Raw genomic sequence first — 12,836 nt, forward strand, 5'->3', positions numbered from 1 at the left:
AGGTTCTTGCTTCAGGGATTGTGTTGTGTATATTGCTTCTGTCTCCTTCCCAGTTTGTACCTTTCTAAACACCATCATTGTATATACCCCACCTCAATCGACAACTTTCTGTGTGTATCTTTGCGAGTCTGTATACCCCTCTATGTATTCTTTTACGACAACGTGCCTGAATGGTGGACATTGCTGGCCTTCGATGGAAGGTCCATCGCGCGCTGATGAGTCATACGAAGGTTGACCGGAGTTTCTGCGCCACTATACAGGACAGGTCGCATACTTATGGGCGAAAGGAGTGCGGCGTGTTGTCCTAGACCTGACTAGTAATGCTAGCACGAACGTGTGTCGATGGCCTTCTGGAGGGCCGGATGCTGCATGTCGTCACGAGACTAGTGAGGCGACGAGCGGCATATAAGCTGGTGTTCAATCAGGACGCACTAGCTACTTTCCACATACACTCACCAGACAATTCTGCGACCCGCTCGCCGCTCATCGTGTCGCCAGAAGATCTCAATCATCTTCAACATGTCCATCTCCATCAACACTGCCCCATCATCAGCTCCCACATCCATCGTACAGCCCACAATCAGCGTCGCCACTGGCCCGGCTCTTGACTGGATCAGCTCCAACGTCCTCTCCAGTACCGATGCCTCCCGCTACCCAGACCTCAAGACCTGCCTCACTGAGTCCAACGGGGACATCCACACCCTCTCTGCCACAACCAAGATCCACGCGCGAAACGGTCGATTCTTCGCGCTGATCGCCACCAACCCAGCGGGTACCATCGTCGGCTCGGTGACGGTGACGATCGCACAAGAGACGCAGGGTGTGCTCAGGCGCATCATCAACTCGATCTTCGTTCCGGGCGCGAACGCGGCCCAGAGCCGGCAGCTCGGTGTCAGACTGGTGAACGACATCGTCCGACGCTCTGAGCAGGGACCGGTAGTGACTGCGAGTCTGTGGGGGATGAGCATGGAGGGCGATATGCTGAGCAGGGGTGTTTTGTTCGACTGTGGGCTTGAGGAAGTGTTGCCGCCGAGGAAGGGAGTTGATGGGGTGATGGTCAGCGGGTGGCAGAGACAGTAAACGGATCTTCTCGTATGAGGTGACTGTCCGTTGAGGCGCTGGTGCAGCGATCGGGCATGTATGGTGTTTGCGTTCCAGTCACCAGTGCCCACTATTCTACCTAGTGGACACAAGTGAGGTACGGTCCAGTGGTCGTCTCCCCCGCTGACTCCTGTGCTGCTTTGGTCGACCAGATTTGCAACTCCTCATTCCTCGTAGCGGACGTTGCCGCTTTGTGGTGCACCATGGACGTGGATCCGTGGAGGACTCCCCTCTTCAACGAGAGCTACAGATACCGTGCTGATTGGGTCACCACGATATATCAAGATTTCTGGTCGGGGGCAATAGCAAACTTCGGCGGCACTACGAGCTTTTGAGTAAGGTCAGCACGGCGAGAAACGCCCAGTCGAGCAAGATTCGGGGTCGCCACAGCCCAGGGACACTCGGGTCTTCCTCTCGAGATACGCCTTGCAGGGCTCGATGGCGCCCCCTTCGTTCCATTACTACTCGGTCATGACGTGAGCCTCCCGTCGTCACACCATAGGCCTTCGGGGTGTCGTCATTGCTGCCTTCTTCTCGTCGCTGACCTCCCTTTCACGAGGGGAGCACTCACGGTCTTGTTATATAGCTGAGACGGTTTTGGATGCGAGAGGCCCTCATACACCTCACCGTTACCCGTATCGCTCAAAGGAACCGCTTCCAGTCAGTTCACTATGACCGAGATCACCCCTACCGTGCTCACTACTGTCCTACCGAACGGAATCACAGTCAACTTCAAGACCGCGACAGGCGAAGACTTTGACTGGATCAGCAACGAGGTGTACCCTCACTCCGAGATCTTCCCCGATCTGTACGCGTGTCTTGAAGGCGGGACTGTCCAGGCCGCTTGCGAGTCCAAGAACATCCACGCCATCGTGGCGAGAGAAGCAGTCGGCACCGAAGTTCTCGGCTCGCTGACTTACAGAACTCACAAGACTGCAGCAGATGTGACCGCATGTACGGTCAACTCTGTGGCTGTCCCCATATCCGCATTCGGTCAGGGGATCGGAACCGCCTTGATAAATCAGGTGCTCAATCATGCCAGGCAATCGATCCCGGAAGGCCGGCTCAATCTTCATGTCATCGGCAGGACCGACCATACGCGGGGAAGTGCGAAGTGGCTGGAGCGGCTGGGCTTCGTCGTGACAGGTACGAGTCTGTATACGGGTGCGGCGATGGCGACGCAGTGGTCTCGGACGTTCTGAAAGACTGTAGGAGCCGAGATTGACGATTGGCGACTGACGATGGACGGTTGACAGTTGACCAGGGTCAGGTGCACGCATCGAACTGGATGATAGAGGCAGTTAACGCGTTGTACGCAGCTGGACATGATCGGTGCAGACCAATTGCTTATTGTAGCACGAAATCAGTACCCTCATGAAGTGGCTGCATATGCCGAGTAAAGCCGAGCCATGCAGTCCAGTCTGAGCACTTCCCTTTGACACCATTCTCCTCTGCTTCAGCGCGCAGCACGGTGAGACCCCGCTTCGCCCTACACATAAAGCTCGATGAAGCCCATTCTACTCATCCATCACACATCATCCCGGTCGCCTTCAAGCTTTCCGAGTGACCGAACTCCTGCCGATCCGAGCACTACTCTATGTCACATTCACTGCCCTCGATCGACTTCTCGCCTACCCTTGCCGATGGCTCCAAGGTGTACTTTTACCCGCTGACAAACGAAGACGATGTCCAGTGGATAATCGACACCATCGCGACAGACACGGTACTCTTCCCCGGAGTGGCTCCTCAGCATGCTGAGACCCATGAAACACGAGCCGAGGAGACTTTGGCCTCCATGAGCAGGCGCAAGTCCATTGAGAAGACCGCTATCGCGAGCAGAATCCAAGCCAGAAACCTGCGGGGATTCGTCGCGAAGACGGGTACAAGCCGCGCGCCAATCGGCTTCGTCACCTACACGATTGCACCTCGAAGTCAGATTGACAAGCCAGGATCCACCGCGTGCATGCTCAACTCGTTTTTTGTCTCAGAGAGCGCCAGGCGGCAATACATTGGGCTCTTCCTCGGTGAGGAGGTCCTGGGCGCTGTTCACATGGGGGACACTGGTGACACCCTTGACGTTGAAGGTGTGTCGAGCAAAGCGGAGGGTGCTGCAGAGCTCTTCGAGAAGATGGGCTTCCTTAAGACTAGAGAGGTCATCGAAGAGAACGGGTCGGTCATCAGCACGTGGTCAGGGACGCGCAACAGAGTCTCATCTTGACGTGGTTCAGGCCGGAACCGGAGTCAGCGGAAGGCTTTGGAGTGCGATATGATGGTAACGATACGAGATACGTCGGTGACGGGATGACGACGTTGAAGCGTGGAGTCAGGGTTGATGCGTTGTGAGATCGCAGACCGGGTATGAATGGTTTCAGCATGTGCCGATTATTCAGTGTGGATTAATGAAACCATTGGTCGCTTCCGGCCCAGACTGCACCAAGCGAACGGAAGCTCATGCGGATACATCAGTACAAGCCTTAGTACGGCAGATACAAACGTCCGCGCCAAGACTGGAGGCGGCACTTCCACCACAGCATTCCAGCTTTCATTGCAGTGGTTCCCGACTGTATCATGAGTAACTTGATTCAAACCGGGGAAGGGAGAACTCACCTCGAAGACAGCTTATTCAGCGAAATATACACATCTGCCGCATAAGCCTTTGTCTGACCGAGTTACGGCGATAGCGAGCAGTGCACATACCTGTCCCATAACCATCCATCGATATCAACCGCAGATCTCCGCCGAAGAATCGAGCATACTACTAATGTCAGCTCATACTGGCTCATCTGACCCCAATCATTGCATCAGGAACCCACAAGCCTCGACAGTGGTAACCCATACCCGAATCCAGCCATCGGTGCCTTGAAGTCCGAGCTCTCAATGTTCGCTTCGAGCCCTTCATCACTCATCGTGGTATAGAGATATCTGGACGTCAGCTTGAGTTCGACTTGGTGACACCCAGGCCTTTCAAGACGACTCACGTCCAAATGAGCGGGATGGCCGATCTTGGAATCCCTCCTCCCTCATCACTAATCTTGATTGTGATATCCTCACTCCCCTCGACAACTACCACCTTGATAGGCGGGAACGAGTCCTCATTGTCGACGCCAAAGCGCTCGACTACCGCTCGGAGGGAGTTCTTGAGCAACTCAAAGAGGATGTGTGACCTGAAAGGTCAGCTTATGGCTCTGCTGAGGCAGGGTCCAATGAAGCTTACAAGTGTCCGGGTACGTAGGCGAAAGTGAGATCTTTCGGGCAAAGGAGCTGAATAGGCGGGCCCTTGAATAGGGCATAATGGTCCTCGCAGACGAATCGGGCGTTCTCGATGGCCTCGTGGCAAATGTCGTGCACGTTCTGGACGATCAGCTTGGCCGCCCCAGAGCCTGCCAGCTGGACTTACCGCTCTCGTGCATATGATCCCCACATAGTCTGGATGTGGCGCTAGCGTATTCAGAGCGACATCTGAGGCGTCAGCGGCTTACCCTTCAACCACACGGAAAGCTGAATCATAACTCACGCTGTCCAATCAAGAATCTGATCCCTATCCGACTCAGATAAAACCTATCCAGCCATTCTTGAATGTTCTGCCCCACCGGCCCCGCCTGCTTGTTCTTCCGCTTCCACTCAAGCACACCCTGCGCCACGCTGGTCACGGTGGGATCGTGCCGCTTTTTAATGTTTTGGAGGAGACCGGTGAAGGATTCGTTGTAGGTGTGGACGTCGGGTGGATAGAGGGTGGAGGCGGGAGGTGGTGAGAAGTATCTGAAGATCAGCTTGGAACGCGAGTCCAAAGGGAAAGGCTTAAATGCTCACCTCCGCTCAATCGGTATCCTGAGCCTAGGGGCCGATCCGTTCGCAATCACCGTTTCTCTACCCGCCCATATGGCCCTGTCCGAAGCCAGTCCACTGCCGGCCGGTCCTTCGTGCATCCGCGGATCGAGAGAGGGATTGGGTGTTGCAGGTGGGAAATGTCTACCAGGCGTCAGCGGATGCATCGTCCAGCAAGAAAGTAACGGTAAGCGAAACTCACTCTGGTGCGCGGGCGCGGAGAAGCTCTTCCACCTCTTTGGACAGCTTGGGTTTTGGGAAGGTGATCAGTTCCTGACTGTCAGCTAATTGCTACCAGCAATGGGTGCCATCTTCCCCGTTCCACCTGGAAGGCTCTTCGTCCACGCCAATGCTCTGCCCCGTGCCCATCCTCGCCTGCAAATCTGTTCAAGACTGACCTCGAAGCTCTGCGCATACCACTCCTTGACCTTCTCTATGCTTGGCATCTTGCTCAGTCCATCAGGCAGACTCTCCAGCTCGACCACGCGATGACTGAGCCGTATAGGAAGCTCTTCGGAGAGGAACTGGGAGGCTTTGAGGAGGGTGCCTTGTGAGGGATGTTGGCCAAAGAGCACCATTTGCTGGAGGGAGACTGAGGCGTTAGCTCCGGCTGTATAGGCGCTTCGGAAGGCTATTGAGACATACCACCTGTCTGTGGGAAGGAGGCGAAGTGGTTTATACGGTCCCACAGGGCCGAGGAGATCTTGAAGCGGGACATGGCGCGTCCAATCTAACGCAGACGATGAGCGACCGGCAGGGCCCGCTGGCGGGTAAGGTGATTTGCCGTATAGGATCCAATGGCGAAATGAAGGTCCGCAATGTTGGCAGCAGATCCGAGAGGTTTGTTGGGCAAGAATACCCCTGTGTAAGCGGTTGCAGAACGACCTGGACCAGCCTTCCGCGAGGTGTATTTGACTTTGTGGCGGACGTAGAGCGCTGATTCCTTTGAGATCTCTCCTGGTGATTGGATGTTCTGTCTTTCGCTCGAGGAGCTGCCGATGCAAGGTAGTGTCAAGGTGTGTATGATATAGGTAGATGTATAACGCAGAGTGTCTATAGCTGGTTGTATGCTGCCAATTTCGAGCTGATCGAGATCCGACTCATTCCGCCGGCAACTCCCGCCTGGAGCACCGGTAAACCGCTTACTAGCCCGGCTATCGTCATACGCGAAGTGTACAGGTGAGGCAGGTCTGGGCGATGAGTCTGGACAAAGTCTGGATGGACTGCTTTGAAGCTTCAAGCTCGACCTTCATTCGCGATAGACATGGCCTATATATGGAGTGTTATCAAACAGCATTATTAGCATGGACTGAGTGGTATTCTTGTCCAAGTCTGCTCGGGAAGGGCTCTGAGTTCCGCGTCGCTTACGGGGATCGAAACATGTCAATTCTCAACTATGTTGAGGGGGCTGCATGACCTACCCCTTCGGCCCGGAATGACTAATGCTGATCTGCGTGTCTAGTTGAAAGAGGAACGACAAAGCAGCGACATCTATCGCTCCCTCGCACGCTGGACCGGCATATCGACTTTCCGATCGAATGCAATCAAGCTGAACAGGCAGTCTGCCCAGCTGAGAGGTAAAGAAACAGAAATGCATGAGAAAGACAGGTCTAGGCGCGATCAACGGTCCAACCGCACAAGATGGTTCGCTGAAGGAAGGTTCGAGCGGCAGAAAAGAAGGGCATCCGGCTTTCGCTCCTGGACCCGTTGTATGTTGATTTTGCCACCCATCCAGCGGCCCTCAACTCCACCGCGTGCTGCCGAGCAGTGTCCATGTCCATCTTAGACCAGACCTCCGGATACCACCTGACCTCAAGCCCGCCAAAGGCGTCCGTACCACCGGCCTTAACGATGCCATCGCTCAAGCATCTTTCAACCAATGCGTCTGAATCTAAGAGGTACTCGGGGTATTTGGTCACAATGTCGGCGATCACGGTGGAGAGGTAGGCGTCCAGCTTTTGGACCCTGGCGACGCTGCCGTCCCCGGTCAGCTCTGTCTTGATCTCGGATGGTGTGGAATCTGGGCTGGTGACAATGATGAAAAGACGCTGATCGAGTGGCAAATCGGGCAGGTCTGTCGAGTCAGCCCAGAGGATGTCGAGGTTCGCGTACGCCTTGTCGACGATCCGCTCTGTGCATGTGTCCGACATGGTGAGTGACGCGTACGCGCGCATCGATGGAGAGGGACGAGACCTGGTTGAATGAGGTGGATGTGTCACAGAAGGGGAGTCCTGGCAGGCGCTAGTATATATCACTCAATCTCGCACTCGTCTCGCACCGGATCCTTTCAGTACAGCCACCTGCAGGCGTTGTGCCTAAAGGCGTAAATGAGCTGGGGTTGCCCAAAGGAACACTGAGCTGGAACGTGTTTCGCGATCACTGCCCAGGAGAATTGCCAGATCTGATATTGAGTTAGCATTTGGCACGCGGCGCAGGTATCTCTGAGAGCATCCAAAATGTAGGGTCCTGCTCGTCTTGAAGTGCCGTTTCCATCATATTAGCATAGTCAGCGCTAGTGCTCTGTCCGGCGTCATGCAGGAATGGCGACTGCTTCTCTTCCGGCAGGTTCATTAGTCACATAAGGTACACATACGTCTCACACTGCTGCGGTTCTTCTGTTCGTTTCTCATGCTTTGCGGTTCTTCCACCCCTCCTTCAATCCCTGCTTACTATCCACATCAGCTCAACCCCTTTCTCTCGATAGACTGCGCCTCGGCATAACTCACCCAACTTCCCCACTCGGCTGCGGGTTCTTCGTCGGCATATCCCCACTAAGCACCTTCTGCTTGAGCACATCATTCGGCGGGTCCTGAGCCGAGCTCGAGAATTCAACCTCTGAGCTAGGCTTCATTCCTGCTGGCGCGGTTGGCGCGGCCTCGGATGGCGCGTAGGCGGAGGAGATGCCTTGTGGGAGGGCCTCGGAGGGGACGCTCTGGAGAGTCAGTATGGTGTCCACAGCAAGTGAGTTATATCAGGGGGACGTTATGTCCGTCTGCGCCTCGATCGTCTCCATCGCTTCCAGGTTGAATCGACATGTACTTCTTCTCTCGTTCATACAATAAGGAAACCTAACTTACATACCCCGCCTTCTTCGCCTCACCCTCCTGCGTCCCGGCATACTTCTTGCCCTCCACACCGACCCTCGCCGAAGTGTGGAACCGCTTCGTTCCCGACGGGCTGGCCGACTTGGACTTGCTCGGGAGGTGCGGCTCGTCCGCTGCGTTCCCCTTGCGGTCGGCGTGGTCCTTGCCGCCAGACTGGTGCTTGAGGTGCTCGTTCTGCTCGCCGTGGAGCTTGGAAGCGTCCTCGTGCGTGTCGCGCGCGCCGGGGATGGTGTTGCCTGATCCGCCGGGGGAGGCGGGGAGGAAGGCGCGGGCGGATGTGGAGAATTTGCGGGAGGACTGGAGGTCAGCTGAGCACCTAAGAGACGGACTAAAATAGTGAAGTCAAGGAGGGAGGGGAAACCACATCGTATACAGTGTATGGATGGGGACCACCGACTCACCTTCAAGCCCAAAGCCTTGGTGACCTTGGCAGTGTTACTCTCCCCGCTCGCATCCACCTTCTCCCCCATACTTCCTCCTCCCTGCTTGCCACCCGCCTGACCGCCCACTTGGTCCTTCCACGGTCCAGTCCCCTCTGCCGACTTGCTCTCTCCCCCGCTCATCCTCGCCGCGTCGAACGGCTGAGACTCGCCCTCGCCCGCTGCGCTCTTATCGCCCTGAGCATGCTGGTTCTTGCCTTCCTGGACAGCCTGGCTCTGGATGTCCTTCTGGACCTTCTTGTCGGACGCGTGACCTTGGGTAGTCGCGGGGTTCTGGGGCGGGGTGGTAGGCCCGGGGGAGAGGGGGTGGTTGCCCGAAAATCGGGGGAGGGAGGTGGAGATCGGGCGCGAGGCCGAACGGAGGGGAAGCGCGCGGAGAGTGGGTGTGATGCGTGTGAACATTGTGCTGTGCTTGGTTGTGCTTTGATGGAAGAGGAGTTTGTGAGTGGTACTGTGGGTGATGGATAGATGAGAGGTGCATGGTCCAGGCCATGGGCGAGGATCGGCAAGGTCGAGCCGGGGTCATCCATCATGACGTCACCGTCGCACGGAGATTGATCCTCTGCCCGTCCACCTATAAGAAGCCAAGCTTAAGCGGTGCAGCAGCAGCAGAAGCAGGTGATATACTTTGTTGTCCCTCATGCACAGACTCTACTGACTGTATCTCATCTTCATCCGAGCATATCTATTGCTAACTATACTGATTGGCCCCCGAAGCGTCCGCTTTTCTCGGCCGAAATGCCTCGTGAGTTCTCCTCGAAACCAATCTCGCCAACTCCTCCCGCTGATTCCAGTCCCGCCCCCACCTTATACCCCATCGCAACCTCTAATCAAGCCCTCGGACCTTTCAGCTCTACCTCTGCCGATTATCTTCAAGATCATCAGCTACACGCTGGACCCACGCGCTACACCAAATAGGTGGATCACGGACCTGGAGGAGGAGAAGGTGAGGCGGATATGGGGACTATTTATCGCACTCAGAGGAGTCTGCCGGAGTTTCTGGCTAGGTGAGCCTTCCTGCGGAACGTCTGAACAGTACTATGGCCTATAGGTGACGTCTGTAGACCTTGCTGATGGTACTAGTATCGACATCAATCCTCCGTACGACGTATCACCCGCCGTACCTCAACCTAATCCAGCCGGGCTACTCCTCCGACGCGTATCCCCACGACTCCCACCCGTCGTACTTTGACTCTGCAATTACTCCTGCGTCTGACAGTAAAGAAGATGGTCCAGTAACTCCGGCATCGACCGGGAAGACTGGGTCGGTACTTGCTGGTCGGTCCCGAGAAACGGCGGTCTTTGATCGATGGATCGCCATTAGGGTCGGCGAGGAACTGCGGTCGGTCGAGAGCTCGCTCAGTGAGGAAAGTGGAGCAGCGCAGGAGATCTTCTCCCGCTTCCAGGTGAGTCTCAGCTAGCGCGACGTGTCTCTAGTGCCAGAATCAACACGAGCGCAAGCTGACGATACAGCCCGTTGCCCGAATCGAAGACCTCCTACCGGTTTACATTCCCATTACTCTCGTCAAGCCCAGGCATACCGCACCTGACGCACCTACGACCACTCTCCCTCTTCCGCATACACATCTTAGCGTAACGCTTACGCCGTCATGGTGTCAGCTCTGGAGATGGGCGATGCCGTATGGACGAGGAAGGAACGGGAAGGATATGGTCCTGGAGGTGAGGAGACAGGAAACGCTGGAGGGGACTGTAAAGAGATTGGGGGAGGGGCTGGCGGATATGGCAGAGGGGCTGGTTCAATGGGGTGGGAGGGTATTATGAGCGGGCACGCATATGTATAGCTCCTGCTGGGTACGGCCCGATAGCTGACGTGAAGTCTCAGGAATACTGATCGCTGAACAGATCCATCCTGTGATCCGAGACACTTGATCACCTGACTTGCGTCTGAGAAGCATGAGAGATAGAGCATAAAACCGTAACGTTTTGATATCACACTGACACGCCTCGTTGCTGTTGCCCTCAATATCGCCCTCGTCATCGCCCTCATGCATCACTCATCATCACCCTTAGCATCACCCGATCCAGAGGACTTGGGATCGAGATCAACGTCCATGTCCGAGCCTTCTTCGTCCTCCTCCTCACTCGGGGAATCGCCGTCCTCCTCGTTCGCGCTCCAGTCGTACCTGAAATCCACCGATGAGGGGTACGGCTTGACCTTGTAGGCGTCGTCCGCTTGCCCAATCATCGCTCTCACGAGCCAATCTTCGGCATTGCTGTTCCGCGCATGAAGGAATAACACCGTCCTCCCGCTGCCGTTCGCCGTCTCCATGTCGTAGAAAGCCACAGTGCCCTCCGGTTCAATCTCTTCCGCGTGGACTGTCGATGGTGTGCTGGCAAACAGCACACGGATAGGATTTTTCTTGGGATCCTCAGTTGCGAGCACAGCCGCCATGCTGGGGTTGAAATCGATCTGGACATCCCAGAAAGAATTGAAGCTTCCCGTGAAACATCTGTGAAGGAACAACTTCCGGCCGCACATTTCCTTTCGCTCGCTGAGAACGGGGAATCGCTACTTGTTCGCCGCGAAGATCTCGTCGATCTGCTTCAGCTTCGAGATGAAGCTGGAACCGTGAGTGATCTCTTCGATGATGATGGCGTTGGAGGCGGTTGACTGGGTTCCAGAGTCGTCCCCTGTGCTGAGACCACTTGGGTCAGTCGCGACAGACATTCTCGTTGATGTGGCTGGATCCTGATAGGATGGGCTGGGAGATTGCTGTCTGCACTGAATTGCTGATGTTGAGGTATAATAGCAAGACTGACAGACGAGTCCTGACGAATCTAAGGCTCCACGCCCTGGAGAGGCACCGCACGGTCATGTGCGCGTCCCGTGCACTGCAAAGGATTGTGAGCTAAAGGCAAGTGTGGCACTTGAATGGATGGTTACGCCAAATATTCGCCACTTGGCGTGCCATGTGGCAGTCTTCCTGCTGACGCTCTGGAACGGCCTGCCTGATCAGCTTGGACATCAGTAGAATCGGCATGGCTGATCGGGGCATATAATCCATTCGGCGCCAGACACGCAGACCCCTCCCACCACCAAGATCGCTCATATACTGGCACAAGCTATCCCCTCGCCGCCACCTTGAACAAGTATCGTCCTTGAACACGTATCGTAAGGTTTCACTGTTCGACACCCAGGCTCCATATCGTCCGACCAGGCGTGCCGTCGGAATCTGCGCCCGAAGACGAGAGAACGGTGAAGCCTGCCTGAGTCAGACACTGGGAGTAGGAGGCGTCTGCCAGAGACCCGAACGTGACCAGAACCGTCGCAGGCTTGGGCACAACGTTGGTCTTCTCCTCGTCTCCACTCTCGAGTCCTGAGACCCTCCTCAGCAGCCTTCGGAACAGATCCCGATCTGTATTTTCGACGTGGAGCATGCTGACGGCCCTGTGGATGTTCCCGCCCGGAGCAACGTCGTCAAACAGCACGACTCCCCGTGGGTCTGCGGTGAGATCGCCATTCTGAATTGCAACGAGCATCCTGACTCCAGAGACATCACCCTTGGTAACCCGTCCTCGGCCCAGGAGTTCTTCGATCACCTCAGCATCGGTGAAATCTTCTTCCTTGCCGGTGGAGTCGTACGTCGTGTTCGATGGGCGCAAGGTCGACCTTGTATGTTCCATCAGGTCCGTTAGCGCGGGGAAGAGACCGGTGTTCCAGATACTCGCCACAACCGTCTTCCTGTACTCTGAGGTCTTGACACTGTCAGGAACTTCCGCAATGCCAATATCGCAAGGCATTCTGCTGTCGATGTGCTTCTGAGAGTAGATGGAATGGGGTGCCGGTGAAGCTGGGAAAGTGGGGCCTAGAGCTAACAGCAGATCGCAGTCCACTCTTATACCTAATGAGGCGCAATAAGCGGAGTCTATAAAGGTTGTTAAGTCGACCAGTCCATCAGTAATGGGTGAGAACGTGTAAGGATGCCTACTCTGCGTGTCTCAGTATTCAGCCCGCGCTGGATTGACGGCGCCTATACCTCCTTTCACTCCATCATGAGACGCGATCTTTCAACTGCAGATGAGAAGCACGAATGGTCATGGAGTGAGTATGTGTAAGTAACGGCCGGCTCTTGCGCCGTGACAACACGGGCTCTTGCGTCGCAATAGCAGGGCAGCGCCAGAAGCCAAGCGGAAGAGGGCGCTTTTCGCGTTGGCAGTTGAAGATGTCCGCTGACTCTGAGGACGTGCGACCGGAGTGACAATTCGGAGTAAGTGGCTTGACAGGAAGGACTGGAGTACGGCTATTAGCTCATACGCGTATTACTACATGAAAGGAGATCAAGTCTTTGCGCCCCGCTCATCCCAATAGAACAAGGCTGACACATGCCCAGATCATTGGAGTTGG

At 55.7% G+C, this 12,836-nt stretch overlaps 7 protein-coding genes across 7 annotated transcripts; 3 read left to right on the plus strand and 4 right to left on the minus strand.

Moving 5' to 3' along the window:
• Positions 1-304: 304 nt before the first annotated feature.
• MKK02DRAFT_28626 (uncharacterized protein) lies at positions 305-1,306 on the minus strand (the record flags this gene model as incomplete). Its single annotated transcript, XM_053087605.1, has 4 exons — positions 305-410; positions 457-538; positions 579-1,103; positions 1,192-1,306. The coding sequence occupies 4 exons, from the start codon at positions 1,304-1,306 to the stop codon at positions 305-307; spliced, it is 828 nt and encodes a 275-aa protein (XP_052943653.1).
• Positions 1,307-1,772: 466 nt separating this feature from the next.
• On the plus strand, positions 1,773-2,303 carry MKK02DRAFT_28627 (uncharacterized protein; the record flags this gene model as incomplete). Its single annotated transcript, XM_053087606.1, has 1 exon — positions 1,773-2,303. One exon carries the CDS (start codon positions 1,773-1,775, stop codon positions 2,301-2,303), a length of 531 nt encoding a protein of 176 aa, XP_052943654.1.
• Positions 2,304-2,698: 395 nt separating this feature from the next.
• MKK02DRAFT_28628 (uncharacterized protein) lies at positions 2,699-3,444 on the plus strand (the record flags this gene model as incomplete). The annotated part of the gene is made up of 2 exons (XM_053087607.1): positions 2,699-3,270; positions 3,294-3,444. The coding sequence occupies 2 exons, from the start codon at positions 2,699-2,701 to the stop codon at positions 3,442-3,444; spliced, it is 723 nt and encodes a 240-aa protein (XP_052943655.1).
• A 199-nt stretch (positions 3,445-3,643) lies between these two features.
• MKK02DRAFT_38547 (mitochondrial branched-chain alpha-ketoacid dehydrogenase kinase-domain-containing protein) lies at positions 3,644-5,644 on the minus strand (the record flags this gene model as incomplete). Its single annotated transcript, XM_053090152.1, has 12 exons — positions 3,644-3,662; positions 3,709-3,742; positions 3,799-3,856; positions 3,915-4,023; positions 4,080-4,265; positions 4,316-4,452; positions 4,499-4,560; positions 4,616-4,860; positions 4,912-5,070; positions 5,129-5,199; positions 5,325-5,518; positions 5,572-5,644. 12 exons carry the CDS (start codon positions 5,642-5,644, stop codon positions 3,644-3,646), a joined length of 1,347 nt encoding a protein of 448 aa, XP_052943656.1.
• Positions 5,645-7,552: 1,908 nt separating this feature from the next.
• Positions 7,553-8,872, minus strand: MKK02DRAFT_38549 (uncharacterized protein; the record flags this gene model as incomplete). The annotated part of the gene is made up of 4 exons (XM_053090153.1): positions 7,553-7,595; positions 7,653-7,858; positions 8,004-8,327; positions 8,432-8,872. 4 exons carry the CDS (start codon positions 8,870-8,872, stop codon positions 7,553-7,555), a joined length of 1,014 nt encoding a protein of 337 aa, XP_052943657.1.
• A 336-nt stretch (positions 8,873-9,208) lies between these two features.
• On the plus strand, positions 9,209-10,252 carry MKK02DRAFT_38550 (uncharacterized protein; the record flags this gene model as incomplete). Its single annotated transcript, XM_053090154.1, has 4 exons — positions 9,209-9,215; positions 9,265-9,477; positions 9,554-9,876; positions 9,944-10,252. 4 exons carry the CDS (start codon positions 9,209-9,211, stop codon positions 10,250-10,252), a joined length of 852 nt encoding a protein of 283 aa, XP_052943658.1.
• A 229-nt stretch (positions 10,253-10,481) lies between these two features.
• MKK02DRAFT_28633 (uncharacterized protein) lies at positions 10,482-12,232 on the minus strand (the record flags this gene model as incomplete). The annotated part of the gene is made up of 5 exons (XM_053087608.1): positions 10,482-10,941; positions 11,005-11,136; positions 11,252-11,340; positions 11,424-11,436; positions 11,616-12,232. The coding sequence occupies 5 exons, from the start codon at positions 12,230-12,232 to the stop codon at positions 10,482-10,484; spliced, it is 1,311 nt and encodes a 436-aa protein (XP_052943659.1).
• Between the last annotated feature and the right edge of the window lie 604 nt (positions 12,233-12,836).

This window comes from Dioszegia hungarica (genome assembly GCF_025882075.1).
Source record: "Dioszegia hungarica strain PDD-24b-2 chromosome Unknown MKK02contig_16, whole genome shotgun sequence".
NCBI lineage: Eukaryota > Fungi > Basidiomycota > Tremellomycetes > Tremellales > Bulleribasidiaceae > Dioszegia > Dioszegia hungarica.